Source organism: Thalassophryne amazonica, chromosome 7, assembly GCF_902500255.1.
Source record: "Thalassophryne amazonica chromosome 7, fThaAma1.1, whole genome shotgun sequence".
Classification (NCBI taxonomy): Eukaryota; Metazoa; Chordata; class Actinopteri; order Batrachoidiformes; family Batrachoididae; genus Thalassophryne; species Thalassophryne amazonica.
This window is the reverse complement of record NC_047109.1, coordinates 58292642-58315165: the sequence shown is the minus strand read 5'-3', so window position 1 is coordinate 58315165 and position 22524 is coordinate 58292642. Positions and strand designations below refer to the sequence as shown.

Here is a 22524-nt window from a genome sequence, read left to right as displayed (position 1 = left end):
ACAGGGAAGGATTCATTCACCCCACCTCCCCTCTACTCTCAATTTTTCAAGCTGCTTTTACTAACTCTGATCCATACGTCATGGCCATCATCAATCATCTCCAAATCACCAACGTTAGTCACAAAATCAAGAGCATTTTTACAACTGAGGAAGTCGGTGGAATGAATGATGAAATATCTTGAAGTCCAATAAGAAATCCAGTTGGTACAGAGCAACTTTGTAGATATCTACCTGAATGACTGAGATCCTGCATTGACATACACAGACTCTCCACAGTCTGTTTCCTTGGAACTCTGATCTCTGTCATTGTTATGTATTCAATTATGATATCCCACAAATGTGCAAAGGTTATAAGTGGTTATTCAAACTGCAACTTTCCTGTTATAAGTTATTGCATTTGTGCCAAGCTTGTACCTTTTGTTCTATCTTGATAGAATGGCTATAGCAGATGGCCAACCCACTCAGTCAGGTCTGCTTGAGGTTTTTTCCTGCACAAATAAGGGCTGGAGCCTATCCCAGCAGTCATGGAGCGTGAGGCGAGGTACACCCTGGATAGGATGTCAGTCTGTCACAGAGCCACATATAGACAAACAAACACAGTCACACCCACACGCACACCTACGAACAATTTAAAGTTTCCAATCCACCTAACCTACATGTCTTTGGATGTGGGAGGAAGCCGGAGCACCCGGAGAGAATGCATGCAAACACGGGGAGGACACGCAAACTCTACACAGAAAGGCCGCAGGTGGGAATTGAACCCATGGCATTCTTGTTGTGAGGCAACAGTGCGAACCACTAAGGTACTGTGCTGCCATGCCACCAAAGCACAAGCACTTTGGCCATGGTGTGGGTAAGATATATATATATATATATATATATATATATATATATATATATATATATATATGATACTTTCAGATGACTTATTATTTAACACTTTATAGAAGATTGTACTCATTTCAAAGTGCATGAAACTACAACCACACCAGCTGCAAATTTTCATTATAAATGCCCTGAAGTAAGTTGTGGATAAGCCATGATGGCCATTGGTGCCGATGCTGATCCACCAAATCCTGTAGCGGATGAGAGTCTGTGACTCTGTCTGAATGGGGCACCACTCCAGGATAGGTTACTTGCCCAGTCAAAGCCATACATGGGTGGACTGGGAGAATGCAGATGAAGTGTCTTCCCCGAGTACACAGACACATTGCATAACCAGGAATCAATTCCAGATACTCATATTGGTAGTCCAACTCCAATCCCATTGATGCACCTGCTCTGACAACAGGTCCCACAGGTAAAAGCTTGGACACAAAGACAGAAAACAGCTTGGACATAAAGACAGAGCCCAATTAATGGTGAGACAGCTCTGGCTACATCAATAAACTGAATAACATAAGAGATGTTCATCACAAGAGTGAACTCTGTCTTTACGTAAAGCCTTTATGTAGCTTCCAAATTACTGAGGGCCCAACTCCAGGGCCACATTGTGTCTTTGGTAAGAAGAGAACGAACGATGCAGAGAAAACCTTTCTGAAGAAGGTCTGTTTGGTTTGCACAAGGGAGGTGAGAAGTGATGTGAAGATGCTGTGTCACTTCCTGAAACACAGTGAGAAGTGATATCTCACAATAACACTGATCACTATGATCTGAAAGAACTGTTATTACTGAGTTCCATAAATTCCTCAAATGTTGCCATGCAAAGATTGATTTTTACATCAGGACAAATATCATTTGAAATATTTAGGCCAACACACATCACCAAGGCCACTGTGTCTTCAGCTTTGCTCTGAATTATCACATGATGTGGAAAAAAAAGTATTTCAAAGGAAGAAGAGGAAGAAATGAAAATAACGTATGTGCAACAATAAAGAAACCACACAAGAAGTGAAGAAACTGTGAAAGTGACAAACAGGAACATCACAAAGCAACTGACAAGATTAAAATGTATGAGCAGGGCCTTTTAATGGGACTAGTAATTAACCATGTGGACACAACAAATACACACCCACAATAAAGCATGGGGGGATTTTTTTTTTTTTATTGTAGTGTGTGTGTGTGTGTGTGTGTGTGTGTGTGTGTGTGTGTGTGTGTGTGTGTGTGTGTGTGTGTGTGTGTGTGTGTGTGTGTGTGTGTGTGTGTGTGAAGTAGAAAGAGACCAACATAGCTCCCTTAAAAGTGTATGGCCTTTGGGTTTTTTAAGATTTAACTCATAAAAAGAATTTTCTGTGGCACTACAATAATTTATTAGTTAGCCTTTAAATAGGGGATTGCTAATATGATGTTGCCAATATGATCAAAATTCACATTGTCTGAAAAAACAACAACAATAAATAGTTCCCCTGAAGGTAAAAACAATTTAAACAAACAGATGGTCTTGAACTACATTGGGCAGCGACCCATACAGTCTATGATAGTGACCATGGCAACTCATAGATCACGTGGGGGCTTCCCTTGATTTGTGACAGTGATGCTGGCAAGCACATCCAATCAGAGAAGGGAGGCATGGTGACATTAGCTGGCTGCTTGCTTGAACAAAATGATCCAATATAGTGGAAAACACTCAGAAAAAGCCTATTTCTGTATAACTTTAATATGATTCTCATATATTTTGTAAAGGTTAGCAAGGAAATTGACACTGCTAAATCTAAAAATGCTGTTTTGAAACCAAATAACACCTCTGAAGTGACTTGTAAGACATCTTGTTAGCGATAGCAGGCGGTGGTAAAATCACAAGTCAGAATTTCAATACATCCACTTGGGAAATGATTCACAATATTAATACCAGCATTTTGGCATCAAAATTAATCCTATATCTTGAAAATAACCCCCACCCCTTGAATGTAACAAAGTATGGTCTATTTTCAATTATCTTGCTATTCGGCTATGTGTAAAGTTTGTTCATGCTCTTCAAAAACTTTAAAAACATAAACCATCGTCAAAGGTTTTGTCAAATTCTTTAGCCTGAGATCTTGTTTTTGGCTTGGCCATGACACTTGATTTACTACAACTTGCCATGCTGTGACTTGAAATTACATGTGTAATTACATGATCACTGTAATAATATCAGTACTTATGTAGCTTTTGTGACTTCTCTAAAACAAGTACTACCAAGTCAGGAGTATTATATATCATAAACTTGAATGCTATGTTCAATGCAGGGTTCATCAAAACTAATCATGAAGTCAAAACAATTACATTCTAATATTTCGAAAGATGTTAAAATTACAGTATATATTGCAGTTTTCTTTTTTGCATGGGCTGGTTTTTTTTTTTTTTTGTCATGGTAGACACCCACTTCCTATATGAAATATCTCCCAAATTACACAATGCACAATCTCTGAAGTGGATGTAAGCATATTTGAAAAAAAAAAAAATATATATTTTCTACCATTACCACCTCCTGCTATTAGCGAACAGTAAGCCCCATGTATGCGCATCATGCGATGGCAAAGGTAACTTCCCATTTCAAAACCTCATGCATGCGCACATGCACTTCCTCTTGCAGATAGCGTTTGACAAGAAAAACTATTATGGAATAACTATGGAATACTCCCAGGTAAATGTAGTTTTAGAACAGGTTTCAAAAATAAACTGTCATTATAATGCTTGGATTTCAGTAGAAACTAAATTTTGTCAGTTTTTCTGAAATTTGAACGACCATACAGCTTTATAACAATAGACCCTATCGCCAATCTGTAACCATATAAAGGAACAGAGTTTTATTGTTCCGACGTGGGCGTTTCGTGTAGTTCTGCGACCGCAGGACTACATTACTTTGGAGAGAAATTCCGAGATCCCAGCTGTCATGGAATGCAGCATTGGTGACGTCATCGACCACCAGGACAGGAAGTAGGGGGACGTCTCCACAAATTTTAGTTTTTCTTCTATATTTTTTATTTTCTGCACCCAGTGCCGGTGTGTTTAAGTATACAATTTTCGCTGCTATTTAATGTTTTTAAGCTGTAACGTACTTTACTTTTCACTGCTCGCGTGACCAAAAAGAGGACTTGTGGATTCTAAACTCGAAGCAGAAAAGGTAAGAAGTCTCCAGAAAAATGAAAATTGGCATTCATTCATTCATTCCATCATTCAATTCAATTCAGTTCAATTCAATTCATATTCTTCTTTTTTTTTATCTCAGACCCAAATGTCTTCAACGTACATTAAAACAACTTCCAGTGTTTTCCCCCCCAAAAAAACTATATTTTGTGTGCTTTATTTCTTATTTTCGTCAGTGACGGACAACGTCTGGTAAAAGTGGACTTTGAAAACATGCAATAACGACTTTCATGTGATAGTCTTTATTCTCAGTGAGAAATTGTGTCATATCTAACACGTTTATTTAACGCACAGTTTTATTTCCAATTGTTTTAAAACTGCAGTAAGATAAGTTATAGTTTTTACATGAATTTATCAAATGTAATTGTCATATATTTCTGTTTTTAGATGCGCGTGTTCCTTTCCCTGCTACTCTTCTGTCTGCCAATAGAGGGCGACACCACACCAATCAGCTGCTACAATGACCAAGGAGAGGCTGTTGATTGGTAATTAATGTTTAAAACAAATTGTTTGTTTGTTTTTTTTCCTTTGGGTGACATATTTTGGAAAGGTGAAGCAAGCATGAAAATCATTTTTTCAGTCCTTCTACGCATGCAGTCCTGCAAATCAAAACAATCCGAGTCTTACTTTTCCAACTTTGTAAATTATCTTGTGTTTCTTGTGTTTCTGTCTGAGTCAGGTTTTACCTCTACAAGCTTCCAAAACAACATGGCAGGAAATCTCCTGAAAAGGGTGAGAAATACTTACTGCTGGACAAAGGGAGTCAAGGATGGATTGAAGGAAAGGTGGTGGTGAATGACAGCACGGGGGCCCTGGGCAGGACAGTAGGACAACTGTACACACAACGAAAGGTGTGCTTCACTTAAGTGCTGGAACTCATCCTCTGTTCAGTCATTTTCAACCCAGTTTGGGTTTACTGCTAATTAAGCTTAGAGTTGTTTTGTTGGACATCAATCAGGTGCACATCACATAGGAATGCTCACATTAATATTCATACTAACATTAGATTTTTTTTTTTTTTTTTTGCAAAAATTATGATGTTCAAAATAAAGTGCCATGCAGACATTTGAGGCACAATAGAATCTTGAAGGTCAGTTCTGCTTTTATTGAAATAAATGCCTTGTGGACAGTTTTGTTGCATTTGAACCGCCACACAAACCTAAAACTATATAAAGCAGTGAAAATAACATAACCATTACAAAATAAATAAAATGTGGTTACTATATTAAAACACACAGATGGAAGGTGATATACTATAAAAAAATTACAACTGTTTTAAGAAGTCCCATCAAAGTGAGTGTTTAATGCACAATTTGCACTGGGAATGAATACATTTTGACATATGATTTTTTTTTTCTTCCCTTTATCAGTTCGTCAACAGAAAATCAAATTTGAAATGACCAGACGTTCCTATTTTTACCACGAAAACTCACAGTTGTATTTCAAGCATTATTAAATTATTTGTGTATTTGTTATTTTACTTTGTGTGTTTGTACTGCCTGGTAAATGATAATAATGCAACAGTTGCAGATGATCATGGAATTTTAAAATTGTAGAAACCTGATTAAATACAACCAGGTGTTCTTGTTGCAGGGGACCTTGTAATAGAATCTATGTACTTTATGATCACAGGGAAGAAATTATGTATTTGTAAAGTGGCCATACATTTAAATATTTTTCAGTTTTTCATTGTTTGTCTACAACCTGAACATAGTACTCTGTAAAAGCAGCATCAAGCTCTTCTGAACTTCATGGGAAGTCAAACAACAAAAGCAGCTGTTTTTTTTCACACCTGCTTCTGCTTTTTCACTGCTGCCAGACAAACCCTATTTTGTAGACACACTTGGAGCGCCTTGGGGCAACTGTTTGTTGTGATTTGGCGCTATACAAGAAAAAAGTTGATTGATTGATTGATTGACTTATTAAATGCTGTCATAAGGCTTTTTAAGTTTTCCTCTTCATGTTCTTGGATAAAAATGAGAAGTGAAATTTACTTAACTCCAAAGCGTTTATTTGCATCTCTCTCAACAGCTGTGCAGACATTCATAGTTTCCACAGAACGTTAAAAATTAATATGATATTTCTGATTACGTATTTCAACTTATCAGTAATCTGTGGTTTTGTTTTTTGTTTTGCTGTGATGTTTCATTTGAATAGAGAGTGGATGTCTTGAATAAACAGAAAATCCTTTTTTTGTTGTTGTTGTTTGCTGTAGAATTCAGATGTAGCGTTCATACTGTACAATGACCAGAGTCCACCGACAAGACCCAGTGACAGATGGCTGAGTGACATTAATCATGAAGGTGGACACACAAAAGGTGACTACCAAACTGCAAGAGATTGGGGATTATTATTCAAGTTCACCTGAGAAGACAAAGTGCATCATACGGTTTAATGACACTGCATGAATGTTAGAAAAATATTTTAGTTTATCTCAAAAACTGTGTTTTGCTCATGTAAGACTGAGGCATTAAAAAGACACTCAGATCATGAAACGGTACAAACCCCAACACAGGATTGTTAAATCAAGTCACAGTACCTCCCACAGAGGTCCTGAGGCCTGTATAGGAGGTTAGAGATTCCCATGCAAGAAGTGGATGAAAATCTGACTCCTCTTGGCATTCTGCTAGTCCATCCTCTTTGACCTCCCTCTTCTCCTCCTGCCTGGTGCATCCATGCTCTGCATCTGTCTCCCAGTATGCCATGAGTCCCTCCTCTGCACCCCTCAATACCATTTCAGTCTTGCCTCTTTAAATTTGTCTCTTGTACATGCGGCAAGTTCATATTGCATGTAAAATACTGACTCGTGTGTTGTATCAATATATCCAGTAAACACTATTTCATTTCATGTGTGACTACAAAGCATCTCTTTTTATGTTTTGAAATGAGCAGAATTCAGTTTGCTTGTCTTGAATCTGTAGCCAAATGGCAAATGTAGGTGACATTTTGGTGTCTGATCAGGTGTGGTGCTGCTGGATAAAGATCAAGGCTTCTGGTTGGTTCACAGTACCCCACACTTCCCCCCTGTGCAAAAAGCAGGCGAGTTTTCTTACCCCAGCACTGGAGTGACCAACGGACAAAACTTCATTTGTGTGACCTATCCGCTTGACCGCTTCCAGACCATCGGTAAGACTGAAGTCCTGCCATGTGTTCCATCAGTGCAGAGTGTTGTCAGAAAACTGGACAGTAAACAGTTTCTGATGATGCTTTTTGATTATGACTAAACCATATAAAGATATGTCTGCTGTTCCATTAAGCCAAAGTCTTTACTGGTGCAGAAGAGATTTTTTTTGTTTAACATTACTGAATTGCTGATCGTAGAATTTGTTGAAAAGTTTGTAGTTGTAGTTGGCTTTGAATAGAAGCTATAACATTTTAGAAGAGATCTGGATAAAGATGCCGATGGAGGAATTTAGGAAAAAAAATTAACATTAAAGTTTTTTTTTCTGTTTATGCTAATGTTCCACTTCTTAAAGGTGCGTCACCAGAACAACTGATGACAACCTGCGATGGACAAATGCTCCATCTGCATTTTTTCATGAACACTTCATGAGTTCTGTCTCTTACGGGGTCGCATGGCGTGAAGAAAATTGAGTTAGTCTTGATTTGTTTGTTGACTGTGACATGTCAGAATGTCTGCTATTAAACAGTCCCATACAATTTTTTCAGGTATTTTATATTGTGCTAAAGGTGACTGCTGTCACTTCATAATCTGGTCAGATCTAGAGGAACAACTATTTGAATCATATCAACCAAAATCAGCAGAACCACACCAGGCTTTTAAACTCCCCTCCACAATCCTGATCTGTGACGATCAGCATGAACAGGTGGCATCACCGTGTCTTCCTGCTGCCTCTTCACATCCATGTAAGAGCCAGCAGTTGGCACTGTTGCCATGGCAGTGCCTGGGGTAATGTAATTAGATTGATGTATGTAACCATAGCGATATTGGTCCTTGCACTGCAGTGGGCAGAAGCTCCTCCAGGTTCATGTCTCTAAAGCTGTTACAAGCCGATGAATTTTGCATTGCGGCACATGAATGTTTTGTCATCACCTTTCATTTTGGTGCCCCTTGCAGCATACATGAAGTCTTGCATTTAATTTACATCAATCTTTAAGAAATACAAATAGTATTGTACTGTGTAGTTAGTCTGTTTGGAATAGACTTTCCAAAAACTGAATGTGCAGAAGGGAGACAAATGTTGAAAGCAATCAAGACATCCTAGACAACTTTGAAGTTGTGACTGGGTTATATGGCTGTGATTGCATTCGGATTCAGAGTGCTTTATTAGTCCCTAAAGGGCAATTAGTTTCAGCAGTTAACTAATTCATAATAAATAGGACAAAATAAATAAGAATAATAAATACAGCAGCTAAAATCCACATTCAAATATCATAACATCAGCACCAACCAGTAACGGCATAGTTTTTAAAAAAGGGATGCAAGGAACCAGGATCACAGTAAGCTATACATATTATAACTTTTTCAGCATTTAGCAGCCTTATGACAGAAGGAATAATTTGCATAATGGTTGGCTGGAGAAATTGAGCACTTTGAAACCTTTTGTCTGTTGTATCACCCCTCACAGCTTCACAGCGGAATGTAGCAGAGAAGGATTTTCATTCAATGAAACAAATCAAATGTAGGCTTGCATCCTCCCATGTGCCTTCTGACAAACTGTAGCTAAACTTCCACATCTTTTAAAGAAATTCTCCTGTGTCAGCCCACCATGAAGCTGTATAACAGGTGATACTACAGTTTGACAACCACAGACACCTATAATATCTTTATGTATGTATACGTCAAAAGCCCTACATGTTGACACCTATTCATGCAGATTAATCCATTGTGATTTAGTGGTATCATATTGTATTACAATTGATCAATTCAGTCCAAATTTGACCCACTTGATTCTTTACTAAAACGCAATCCTTGCACCTTGTTGTATCCCTGTCGACTCCAAACTTTTTGAGTTAGACAGTTATGAGGTTGACCTTGACTGTTGTGAAAGTGTCGTGACACGGACCCACAACAGGGGGCGTTAAAGAACGGACAATGGATAAGCCAAAAGTAACAATTTAATGTTGTGAATCACACAACGACGTACAGACAATAACAATATAGTGACTGTCAATCATACACCAGGTGACGTGTGGGCAGGCTCGACGATAGAAGACGCCTGGCGAGAGAAGAGCCGGATCCACACAGCTTCCACTGCCAACGGAGCTGAAGAACACCGGAGCCGCCAAGCCCTGCGCCCCAGGTGGCCGCTGTCTTCAGCAGTCAGACCCGGTACTGCTGGCAGAGAACAGAGACAGTCCTGATGAGTGTGAGGTCGCACACTCAGTAATCCCACAGTCTGTATTCAGTAAGGAGGGAGCACCTCCACCTCCAATCACACACTCGTGCAGCTCCTGTCTAACCACTTATCTGGTTGGGGTGTGAAGCGAAGCCGTCGCTGATGACACCAAACGCCAATCCCATAGATAAGGACACACCACAGGAAAACGGCTGCAAAGAAGTTCAGATTATTACTCAATGTTTTGAGTCAGCAGAGAAAATTACCTGATTGGTAGTTGATTTCTCGGCGAGGAGGTGGAGTCGCAGTCCAGCCTTTATGGAGATGGTGATGAGTTGGCTGAGTGACAGCTGGTGCTGATGAAGAGTGACAGCTGTCACTCCCAGCGGCTCCAGCGCCCTCTCGTGCTTGAAGCCCGCACTCCAAGCAGGGCGCCATCTGGTGGTGGTGGGCCAGCAGTACCTCCTCTTCAGTGGCCCACACAACAGGACCCCCCCCTCAACGGGCACCTCCTGGCGCCCGACCAGGCTTGTCCGGGTGCCGCCGGTAGAAGTCTGCCAGGAGGGCCGGGTCCAGGATGAAGCTCCTCTTCACCCAGGAGCGTTCTTCGGGTCCATACCCCTCCCAGTCCACCAGATACTGGAACCCCCGGCCCTTTCGATGGACATCCAGGAGCCTGCGCATGGTCCAGGCAGGCTCTCCATCTATGATCCGGGCAGGAGGCGGCGCCGGTCCGGGGGTGCAGAGAGTCGACGTGTGGTAGGGTTTGATCCTTGAGGTATGGAACACTGGATGAATCCGCAGTGAAGCTGGTAGATTCAGCTTCACTGCGGCCGGACTGAGGACTTTGGTTATGGCAAAAGGTCCTATGTACCTGTCCTTGAGCTTCTGGGATTCCACCTGCAGGGGGACGTCCTTTGTGGATAGCCAAACCTCCTGCCCGGGCTGGTATGCAGGGGCCATGGAACGCCGGCGGTCTGCATGGGCCTTAGCCCTCGTCCGGGCTCTGAGCAGGGCAGAGCGGGCGGTACACCACACCCGACGGCACTTCCTCAGATGGGCCTGGACCGAGGGCACCCCGACCTCTCCCTCCACTAGCAGAAACAATGGGGGCTGGTACCCCAAACACACCTCAAACGGGGAGAGGCCGGTGGCAGATGAAACTTGGCTATTATGAGCGTACTCGATCCAGGCCAGATGGTCACTCCAGGCCGTCGGGTGCGCGGAGGTCACGCAGCGGAGGGCCTGCTCCAGTTCCTGGTTCGTCCGCTCTGCCTGCCCGTTCGTCTGGGGGTGGTACCCAGACGAGAGACTGACAGTGGACCCCAGTTCCCTGCAGAAACTCCTCCAGACCTGGGAGGAGAACTGAGGACCACGATCCGAGACAATGTCTGATGGAATCCCATGCAGACGCACGATGTGGTGGACCAGGAGGTCTGCAGTCTCCTGGGCCGTTGGGAGCTTCGGGAGGGCCACGAAGTGGGCCGCCTTGGAGAACCGGTCCACTATCGTTAAGATGGTGGTGTTGCCCTGGGACGGCGGGAGGCCTGTGACAAAGTCCAGGCCAATATGAGACCAGGGGCGACGAGGCACGGGCAGAGGCTGGAGGAGGCCTTGGGCCTTGTGGTGGTCGGCCTTGCCCCTGGCACAGGTGGTGCAGGCCTGGACATATTCCTGGACGTCGGCTTCCATAGACGCCCACCAGAAGCGCTGCCGGACCACTGCCATGGTCCTTCGCACCCCTGGATGACAGGAGAGCTTGGAACCGTGACAGAAGTCAAGGACTGCAGCCCTGGCCTCTGGTGGGACGTACAGCTTGTCCTTCGGACCTGTCCCCGGGTCCGGGCTCCGTGTCAGGGCTTCCCGGACGGTCTTCTCCACGTCCCAGGTAAGGGTGGCCATGACAGTGGACTCGGGGATGATGGTGTCAGGGGGGGTCTGACGGCTCGGTCTTGACCTCCTCTTCATGCACCCGGGACAGGGCGTCAGACCGTTGGTTCTTTGTCCCGGGGCGGTAGGTGATCCGGAAGTCAAAACGCCCGAAGAACAGCGACCAGCGGGCTTGCCTGGGGTTCAGACGCTTCGCAGTCCGGATGTACTCCAGGTTCCGATGGTCCGTGAAAACCGTAAATGGTACCGATGCTCCCTCCAACAGGTGTCTCCACTCCTCAAGAGCCTCCTTCACTGCAAGAAGTTCCCGATTGCCGACATCATAGTTCCGTTCAGCTGGGGTCAACCTGCGGGAAAAGTAGGCACATGGATGGAGAACCTTGTCGGACTCCCCGCTCTGGGACAGCACGGCTCCTATCCCTGAGTCAGAGGCATCCACTTCAACAACAAACTGGCGCTTGGGATCGGACTGCACCAGAACCGGTGCAGTCGAGAACCGGCGTTTCAACTCCCTAAACGCGGCTTCGCACCGATCCGACCAGGTGAAGGGGACTTTTGTGGAGGTCAGGGCTCTCAGGGGGCTAACTACCTGACTGTAGCCCTTGATGAACCTCCGGTAGAAATTTGCAAAACCGAGGAACTGTTGTTGTTTCCTACGGTTCGTTGGTTGGGGCCAATCTCTCACCGCCGCAACCTTGGCCGGATCAGGGGCGACGGAGTTGGAGGAGATTATGAACCCTAGGAAAGACAAAGAAGTGCGGTGGAACTCACACTTCTCGCCCTTCACAAACAGCCGGCTCTCCAACAACTGCTGTAGGACCTGACGTACATGCTTGACATGGGTCTCAGGATCCGGAGAAAAGATGAGTATATCGTCTAGATATACGAAGACAAACCGATGCAGGAAGTCCCGCAAGACGTCATTAACTAATGCTTGGAACGTCGCGGGCGCATTGGTGAGGCCGAACGGCATGACCAGGTACTCAAAGTGACCTAACGGGGTGTTAAATGCCGTCTTCCACTCGTCTCCCTCCCGGATCCGAACCAGGTGATAAGCATTCCTAAGATCCAATTTCGTGAAAATTTGGGCTCCATGCAGGGGCGTGAACACTGAATCCAACAGAGGTAACGGGTATCGGTTGCGAACCGTGATCTCGTTCAGCCCTCTGTAATCAATGCATGGACGGAGTCCGCCGTCCTTCTTGCCCACAAAAAAGAAACCAGCACCCATCGGGGAGGTGGAGTTCCGGATCAACCCGGCAGCTAACGAGTCCCTATGTAGGTCTCCATTGATTCGCGTTCCGGACGTGAGAGGTTGTACAGCCTGCTGGACGGGTACTCAGCGCCCGGTATCAAATCAATGGCACAATCGTACGGACGGTGCGGGGGCAGCGTGAGTGCCAGATCCTTGCTGAAGACGTCAGCAAGGTCATGGTACTCGGCTGGCACCGCCGCCAGATTGGGGGGGACTAAAACCTCCTCCTTACCTGTCACACCGGGTGGAACCGAGGATCCTAAACACTCCCGGTGGCAGGTTTCGCTCCACTGAACCACAGCCCCAGACGGCCAATCAATCCGGGGATTGTGTTTTAACACCCATGGAAAACCCAAAATTACTCGGGAGGTAGAAGGTGTTACATAAAACACAATCTCCTCCCTGTGATTCCCAGACACCACCAATGTCACTGGCTGTGTCTGGTGTGTGATTAGTGGAAGAAGGGTGCCATCTAGCGCCTGCACCGACAATGGTGACGGTAAGGCCACTAGAGGGAGCCCAACCTCCTTTGCCCATCTGCTATCCAGCAGATTCCCCTCCGACCCCGTGTCCACCAGTGCTGGGGCGTGAAGGGTTAGATCCCCACTCAGGATCGTGACTGGGATTCGTGCAGATCATCGGGGTTTCCCCACGTGGGTGTTGTGACCCACCCTTAGCCCAGTCTCTAAGGACGAGTGCTGTTGTTTTGACCGTTTGGGGCATTCTCTCTGTGTGTGCTCGGTAGAGCTGTAGAGAAAACACTCTCCACGGATCAGCCTCCTTTGTCTCTGATCTGATCGTTTTTTGGCCCTGCTCGTTTCCATAGCAACGTCAGCAGGGGGAGCTGGTGTCACGTGGAGAGCCCTGGCAGTGGAGCGTGAGGAAGTCTGCTTCCTTTCGGACCCGGGAGGAAGAGGGACGGCTTGTGCCTGACCACGCCCCGCGTCTCGCTCCCGTCGGTGTTCCGTTAATCGGTTGTCTAACCGTATAACCAGGTCGATAAGCCCATCTAAATCCCACGGCTCGTCCTTCGCCACCAGGTGCTCCTTAAGAACCAGAGACAGTCCGTTTACAAAGGTGGCGCGGAGCACAACAGCATTCCAGCCGGCTCGCACTGCCGCGATGCGGAAGTCGACTGCATACTTCGCTGCGCTCCGACGCCCCTGCCGTATCGACAGCAGCACACTTGAAGCGGTCCTCGCCTCTATGGAGGGGTGGTCGAACACCTGTCGGAAACTCCCTCACAAACTCAGTATGAACCGTTAGAGCCGTGAATTCTGCCCCAAAGCGCCGTACCCAGGCGCGTGCCTCTCCTCGAAGCAAATTGTATCACATAAGCCACCCCGGCTGGCGTCTGCTGCGTACATGACGGACGCTGTGAAAAGACGAGCGAGCACTGCATGCAAGAAGTCCGCGCACGTCTCCACACAGCCTCCGTAAGGCTCCGGAGGGCTTATGTATGCTTCAGGGAAGGTGGGGGGGTTCGTTGAACGACCAGCAGAATGTCTGTTTCTGGCACAACACGGTCAGCAGGAGGAGGTGCTGCAGCAGCGCCCTGAGCATGCGCTTCCACCTGGGCGGTGAGAGCCTCCATCCTAACGATTGAGAACACTGCTCTGCTCGGTAACTAAGTCCAACCGAGCGGTAAAGGCGGTTAAGATGTGCTGCAGCTCACCCAACATGCCTCCTGCTGGCGCCTGTGCACCTCGCTCTTCCATTGGCTGTTCAAGCGATGGTTGACGCCCCTCAGGATCCATGACGCTGGCCGAGAAATCCTGTTGTGAAAGTGTCATGACACGGACCCACAACAGGGGGCGTTAAAGAACGGACAATGGATAAGCCAAAAGTAACAATTTAATGTTGTGAATCACACAACGACGTACAGACAATAACAATATAGTGACTGTCAATCATACACCAGGTGACGTGTGGGCAGGTTCGACGATAGAAGACGCCTGGCGAGAGAAGAGCCGGATCCACACAGCTTCCACTGCCAACGGAGCTGAAGAACATCGGAGCCGCCAAGCCCTGCGCCCCAGGTGGCCGCTGTCTTCAGCAGTCAGACCCGGTACTGCTGGCAGAGAACAGAGACAGTCCTGATGAGTGTGAGGTCGCACACTCAGTAATCCCACAGTCCTGTATTCAGTAAGGAGGGAGCACTCCACCTCCAATCACACACTCGTGCAGCTCCTGTCTAACCACTTATCTGGTTGGGGTGTGAAACGAAGCCGTCGCTGATCACACCAAACGCCAATCCCACAGATAAGGACACACCACAGGAAAACGGCTGCAAAGAAGTTCAGATTATTACTCAATGTTTTGAGTCAGCAGAGAAAATTACCTGATTGGTAGTTGATTTCTCGCGAGGAGGTGGAGTCGCAGTCCGGCCTTTATGGAGATGGTGATGAGTTGGCTGAGTGACAGCTGGTGCTGATGAAGAGTGACAGCTGTCACTCCCAGTGGCTCCAGCGCCCTCTCGTGCTTGAAGTCCGCACTCCAAGCAGGGCGCCATCTGGTGGTGGTGGGGCCAGCAGTACCTCCTCTTCAGCGGCCCACACAACATTGACCTTTCAACTACACCCTTGGTTAAAAAGCCACGTGACTAATAGAAAAGGTGACTTCATATTAGTGTGTACTGCCAACCAAAGGTGTATCTTTAAAATAGAAAAGGCCAAGGTCGAGAATTTTGGAAAAGTTTGTTTCTTGTAGATTTCATCTCTGAGCCAAGTTTCGTTGAAATCCGAGTCGGCTTAAATCACACCCTAATGTAAACCTGCCTGAACTTTAAAAAATATTGGCTCTTAACCATTTCCTTGAACTGTCTATCTAAAATGTTCCCTGTACATACAGTATAAGCTTTGGGACAACATTTGACCTTGACCAGTTTTTTCTGAAAATTAATTCAAAGGTCATTGGCTGACCCTCAGTCATTCCACTAAAATTGGTCGCAATCAACTCAAAACTTACAATACAAGGCCAGTACTGAAAATGGTATCTTTGTATCCAGATAGTATTCACTTTTTCAACATTTTATGTTACACCCTTATGCCAAAATGGAATAAATACATTTTTTCCCTCAAAATCTGACTCACAACACCCCATAATAACATGAAAAATGTTTTTTTTTTTTTTTTTTTTAAATCTTTGCAATTTTTAAAAAAATAAGAAACTAAAAAACCACATGCACATAAATATTCAGACCCTTTACTCAATACTTTGTTGATACATCTTTGGCAGCAGTTACAGCCTCAAGTCTTCTTGAATATGATGCCACAAGCTTGGAGCACCTATCATTGGGCAGTTTTGTCCATTCCTCTTTGCAGCACCTCTCAAGCTCCATCAAGTTGGATGGGGAACATTGGTGCTCAGCCATTTTCAGATCTCTCTATAGATGTGCAATCGGATTCAGATCCGGGCTCTGTCTGGGCCACTCAGAGACATTCACAGAGTTGTCCTGAAGCCACTCCTTTGATAGCTTGGCTGTGTGCTTAAGGTCATTGTCCTGCTGAAAGATGATACATTGCTCCACTCTGAGGTCAAGTGCTCTCTGGAGCAGGTTTCCATCCAGGATGTCTCTGTACATTGCTGCTTTCATCTTTCCCTCAATCCTGACTAGTCTCCCAGTTCCTGCCGCTGTAAACATCCCCACAGCATGATGCTGCCCCCACCATGCTTCACTGTAGGGACAGTGGATGGTTTCCTCCAAACATAATGCCTGGCATTCATGCTAAAGAGTTCAAGCTTTGTCTCATCAGACCAGAGAATTTTGTTTCTCATGGTCTGAGAGTCCTTCAGGTGCCTTTTGGCAAACTTCAGGCAGGCTACCATGCACCTTGCTTCCATCTGTCCGCTCTACCATACAGGCCTGATTGCTGGATTGCTGCAGAGACAGTTGTCCTTCTGGAAGGTTCTCCTCTCTCCACACAGTAATGCTGGAGCTCTGACAAAGTAACCATTGGGTTCTTGGTCACCTCCCTGACTAAGGCCCTTCACCTCGATAGCTCAGTTTAGACAGTTGGCCAGCCTTAGGAAAAGTCCTGGTGGATCTGAACTTCTTCCATTTATGGAAGATGGAGGCCACTGTGCTCGTTGAGACCTTCAAAGCAGCAATGTTTCTGTATCCTTCCCCAGATTTGTGCCTCTGAGAGAAACCTGTCAGAGGTCTACAGACAATTCCTTTGACTTCATGCTTGGTTGTGCGCTGACATGCACTGTCAACTGTGGGACCTTATATGTAGACAGGTGTGTGCCTTTCCAATCTTGCCCAATTGACTGAATTTAACCCCAGGTGGACTCCATTATGCCATAGAAACATCTCCAGGATAATCAGTGGAAAACAGGATAGACCTGAGGTCAATTTTGAGCTTCATGGCGAAGGCTGTAAATACGTATATAAATGTGATTTCTTTGCTTTTTATTTTTAATAAGTTTGTAAAAAAAATTAAAAAAAGTGTTTTTACTTGTCATTATGGGGTATTGTGTGTAGAATTTTGAGGGGAAAAATAATTTTATCCAGTTTGGAATAAGGCTGTAACATAAAGAAATGTAGAAGTTGCAATGCTTTGAATACTTCTGGATGTACTATATGTACTACAATCTCTCATCATATTTCTATTTACTTATTGTCTAAAATGTCTATGAAACCCATCAGATGTCAGTTCTTTTTTAAAATGTTTATTGGATACCAAGAACCCACATATGAAGACATCTGAAACAGTACAGACACTTTATACATCTACATGTACTCCATGGTGTAAAGTAATTTTAGGAAAGGTAACATTGTTGAGATAGAACTAGGTAAGGCAAAATGTTTTCACAAAGCAAATGCACCAAAAAAAAAAAACAATGTTGCTGTTAATTTGTTTTGTACTGCAGGAGAGCAGCTGCAGATCAATCAGCCTCATGTGTATGACTGTGACGTCCCTGACTCCTTGGCATCTCTGGTGCCTTCACTGGCTGCTCTCTGTAAGACAAAACATCTGTCCAGTCACATTTTTCCTCCAGTAAAAATTATGGCCAATCGCAGCGTTACTCTGACCTCAAAGGATGGCACCAACTTCATCAGCTTTGCAAAGGGATCCTCTTTTGACAATGGTATGATATCACACAGCATTTGTGTTGTCAAATCCCCCAGTACATTTAATTATGTTATTCAATGGCATACAAATATTTTATGGCAGGCAAGTTAATAAAAATCAGTAATGTAACATTCTTTTTGCCCCTTTATTTTCTATATCATCAGACTTGTACCATTCCTGGGTGGCCCCCACTCTCCAGTCAGATCTGCTGGTCCAGTTTTGGATTCGCTCCACTGGTGTCCTTCCCTCTGATTGCTCTCAAGGCTGGAAGGTACTGGACATCGTGCTTATTTCCCCAGGACAGACGTTCACCTTCGAAACGAGCCAGGACCACTCAAGTGGGCTGTTAGCACCCAGGCACAGGGGACAGGTCCTGGAGGAGGATGGGTGTGTGTGGGAGACATAAACCGGAACGAGGCGGAGGAGAAGCGAGGTGGAGGAACAGCGTGTTTGCAGGATCCTGTGGTTTGGAAAGCTACCGTTCGGCAGCACTAAAGTGTGAGGCCTGCGGAGGAGGAGTCATTGATTGTTGATGCGCTACTTCTGCTTAATGTATTTTATGGTATGACAACTTGTCTTAAGGAAAGCTCAATCAGCTATTCGGTATGCGTGTTGTAATGACTACTAAAATGACTGTGTACTACTTTTAAAATCTTTTAATTTTTTGCCATGAGAATGCAGAATCATACATCTGAATGTTCCAGGTGTCTGTTACTAACACTTGCATTTAATTTTTCAGCACTATGGGGTTCTGTTCTGAGCCCACTATTACTTTTTCCACAGCATATCTTGATCAAATTATGTGCAATTATGAAACAGTGTTTAAATGTTATGCCTATGATAAGGTAATATCTTTTAGGATAATAAAAGTTTTCAAACATCTGCTGTCATTTCCTTACACTTGAAAAAAACCCTGCATTTTACACTATGTACTGCAACTGAAATAGGATCAGTTGCATTCTGGTACAATATAATTACCTGGGGAGGGGAAAAAATCTATACGTAATCATTGATATTTATTTTTACAATATGAAAATTGATCTTTAAATTCCAGAATCAAGGTAATTCACATTAATTTGCTTACAGATGAGGTAGAAAATAATATAGTATTGATTTAATTTATGAAAGGTCGCAATGTATTTGTTATAGACCTGAGCAATATGTGATGTGGTGTCAATTTCAAAAAGGTACCAGTGAAGTTGGGGGGGGGGGGCACCCAGAGAAATTTCCCTCAGATCAATTTGAAACACTGATGAATATGCACTTTAAAAAGTAACCACAGAGTGCAAAAAGTAAGGATGGAGGCAAGTCTTTATTTGAATGCTTAATGGTTCAGATTTGCCAACCATTGGCGACCCATATGTACTGGACCAGGGCTTGCTTTGAAAGACTAATAAAAGAACACATCACCTCCATTTTACCTTCCGCATTCAACCCCCTACAGGTTGTGTACCGACCAAACCGCTCTGCTTAGGATGCCTTATCCACTGCTCTCCACCTGTCCATGGGACATCTGGAGAGGAAAAATGCATGGGTCCGGATGCTGCTGGTTGATTTTAGTTCTGCATTTAACACCATATCCACAGCATCTGAATTGACAAACTGGGCCCACTGGGACCGAATACCCCCTGCTAAACTGGATGCTGGACGTTCGGACAAACCGGCCTCAGTTTGTGCGTGAGGGTAACAACAGGTTGAACACCATTACCAAGGGCAGGTCACATGTTTTTAACCTCCCAGTTAGCAACACAACATCAAAGTATTCATGATTCTAAGTCTCTCCATGCACATGCACTCATAATTAGTGGTTTTTTTATTGTTTTCCCTGAGCAAGTTAACAGGTGCATTTCTGGAAATGTCTCACTCGGCACAATCTGCGACAGTTCTTGGCATGTGATGTACATATTAGCAAAACAGAAACATCCCGATGGCAGATATACAGAGTGAAATGAATGTTTATGTCCGATAACAACGTTTATGAGCTTTTCTTTGAAAGTGATGGCTTGGATTTACAGAGGAGATGACACACTTCTTAACTCTTAACTTTTTCAGGATCTGTTGGATTTTTGAACCTAACGTGGTGCCCTGCTGTTTGTGTCAGAGGATGCTGGTTTACTGCTGCTGTGAACATGAGTGGACGTGGACTGTCTCCACCACGCTGTTTTACAAACTGCCTGCACATGCAGATGTATGTTCTTGTCTCATACTGGAAAAACTCAGAAGACGCTAGTTTCAGGAGATAATGGACTCTGTATCTAGTCTGCCACAATCGTGACAGAAGTTGAGCTGGAGAGAGAGTTGCGATCGGACATTATGTGCATGCGTGCGCGCGATCAGAGTTTGAGGGCAAGTGGACCTGGACATTATTCTCTGGTTGTCCATCTGTATCTGAGGACTAGTGGAACTTGAAAATGTTCTCTGGCTGTTGATCTGTGAGAGGACTATGGACCTTTAATTCCTTGGCTGGCGATCATTCACTTGCGATGCGCGCGTGGGGCTTCTTTGATGTTGTGGACGTTTTATTTGGAAATCTTTACAACTGGGTGAGTTGCACGCTCATTTTTTCATCTTAGCATTTTGTTCCTTTCATTGGAGCTTTCAATGAAAGTAAATTTTTATTTTACTTTGAGAGTCTGTGGGAATTTGGATCTGGATGTGTGTGTACAACAGGCTGTTTTAATGCGCAGCTCAGCTGTTAATTGCAGCTTTGTACATGACATGATATGTCACAGGTGTGATCACAGCTGTACAGTCACAGATGTGATCTTCTGCAGTGGTATGTAAAAGTTTGAGCACCCCTAATGATTTTCATGATTTTCCTTTATAAATCATTGGTTGTTTGGATCAGTAATTTCAGTTAAATATATCATATAGCAGACAAACATAGTGATATTTGAGGAGTGAAATGAAGTTTATAGGATTTACAGAAAGTGTGCAAACAAAATTAGGCAGGTGCATAAATTTGGGCACTCCAACAGAAAAAATACATCAATATTCAGTAGATCCTCCTTTTGCAGAAATAACAGCCTCTAAATGCTTCCTATAGCTTCCAAGAAGAGTCTGGATTCTGGTTGAAGGTATGCACCCCATTATTCTTTACAAAACATCTCAGGTTTGTTGGTTTCCGAACATGGACAGCCCGCTTAAAAATCAACACACAGATTTTCAATAATATTCCGGTCTGGAGACTGAGATGGCCATTCCAGAACATTGTACGTGTTTCTCTGCATGAATGCCTTAGTAGATTTTGAGCAGTGTTTAGGGTCATTGTCTTGTTGAAAGATCCAGCCCCGGCGCAACTTCAACTTTGTCACTGATTCTTGAACATTGTTCTCAAGAATCTGCTGACATTGACTGGAAATCCATGTGACCCTCAACTTTAACAAGATTCCCAGGACCTGCACTGGCCACACAGCATGATGGAACCACCTCCAAATTTTATTGTAGGTAGCAAGTGTTTTCTTGGAATGCTGTATTCTTTTTCAGCCATGCATACCACCCCTTGTTATGTCCAAATAACTCAATTTTAGTTTCATCAGTCCACAGCACCTTATTCTAAAATGAAGCTGGCTTGTGAAATGTGGTTTAGCATACCTCAAGTGACTGTGGCGTGTACGCAGAAAAGGCTTCCTCTGCATTACTCTCTCATGTTATGTGTTGGGGTGGTTTGGCTGGCCAAGATACTGTTTGTGTGTTTTGTGTACACACCAGGTGGTTTGTGGGGGCGTGTCTGAAGCTGTGATGATGGATGAAGCGTCTCTCACCCTCCAGTCATCACGCCAACCCCATGCACCTGATCAGCAGTTCACGTGCAGTTCCAAAGGACTTCCAGCTGAAGTAGATATCCTAATGATGTACTACATTTAAGCCATGACTGCTCTGTGTAAGGTGCTGGGGACTCAACCTTGTTGCCGCTGTGAGACGGTCATTTGTCTAACACTGTGATGCCGAGGATCACTCCAGGTTGACGCACCGTGCCTGTTAAGGAGATGGGTGAGGGACTTGCTCCATCAGCACACTTCAGAGGTAACTAAAGCTTTAAATGACTTTGAGTAATTAACAGTAGTAATTTGGCATCTTGCACGCAGCAATATTTGAGCTACTTTGATAATTGTGTAAATTCGCTCTTCATAGCCGTGGCGTGCGGATTGATGGTCCTCCACGGGCTGTGAGAGCTGTTTCTGTAATTTGAGTCTGAATTAGAACCTGAATGTGTTTGCTAATGGTGTGAACCCTAACAGTATTTGTGTGAACAGGGTGGACTTACCTCACCTCTCATCCTTAAACAGACACCGTCCGACTTATTAACCACCTGGGGGGTGCCGGCGGGAATTCCTGGGTCCAGAACTGTCGGGCTCCAATCCCTTTTGGGCGCTGGGAAGAGCGCGTCGTCCTCCACCCCGCCAGGCCGTTAATTCACATTGTTTATGAACAGCACTTGTAAATAAATCAGTTTTCTGGTACCGCTCTCTGTTGATTTAGGCACTGGGTCCTTGTCAGACGCTGGTTCGCTCCTCTAACCCGCGTCCCAACATAACATCTCATCCAGCATCTCCTGTGCAAAGTGCGCTGTATAGTTGAACAATGCACAGAGACACAATCTGCAGCAAGATCATGTTGTAGGACTTTGGAGCAGTCTGTGGTTGACTATAACTGTTCTCACCATCCTTCGCTTCAGCTTATCTGAGATTTTTCTTGGCTTGCCACTTCAGGCCTTAACTAGTACTGGTGCTTGTAATCTTCCATTTCCTCACTATGTTCCTCCAGTGGAAACTGACAGCTGAAATCTCTGAGATAGCTTTTGTATCCTTCCCCTAAACCATGATGTTGAACAATCTTTGTTTTCAGGTCATTTGAGAGTTGTTTAGAGGCTCCCATGTTGCCACTCATTCAGAGAGATGCAAAGAGGAGAAACCTTTGTATTCACCTGTGTAAG

The 22524-nt window shown here is 44.5% G+C and overlaps 1 protein-coding gene across 1 annotated transcript; it reads left to right on the top strand.

Annotated features, from left to right (window-relative positions):
• The first annotated feature begins 3830 nt into the window (after positions 1-3830).
• On the top strand, positions 3831-18121 carry LOC117513997 (deoxyribonuclease-2-alpha-like). The gene is given in 9 exon segments (XM_034174276.1): positions 3831-4042; positions 4453-4550; positions 4745-4916; positions 6281-6383; positions 7027-7191; positions 17386-17604; positions 17753-17920; positions 17923-18060; positions 18063-18121. Coding segments are annotated over 8 exon segments (1122 nt in total). The 5' UTR covers positions 3831-4042.
• Positions 18122-22524: the final 4403 nt, after the last annotated feature.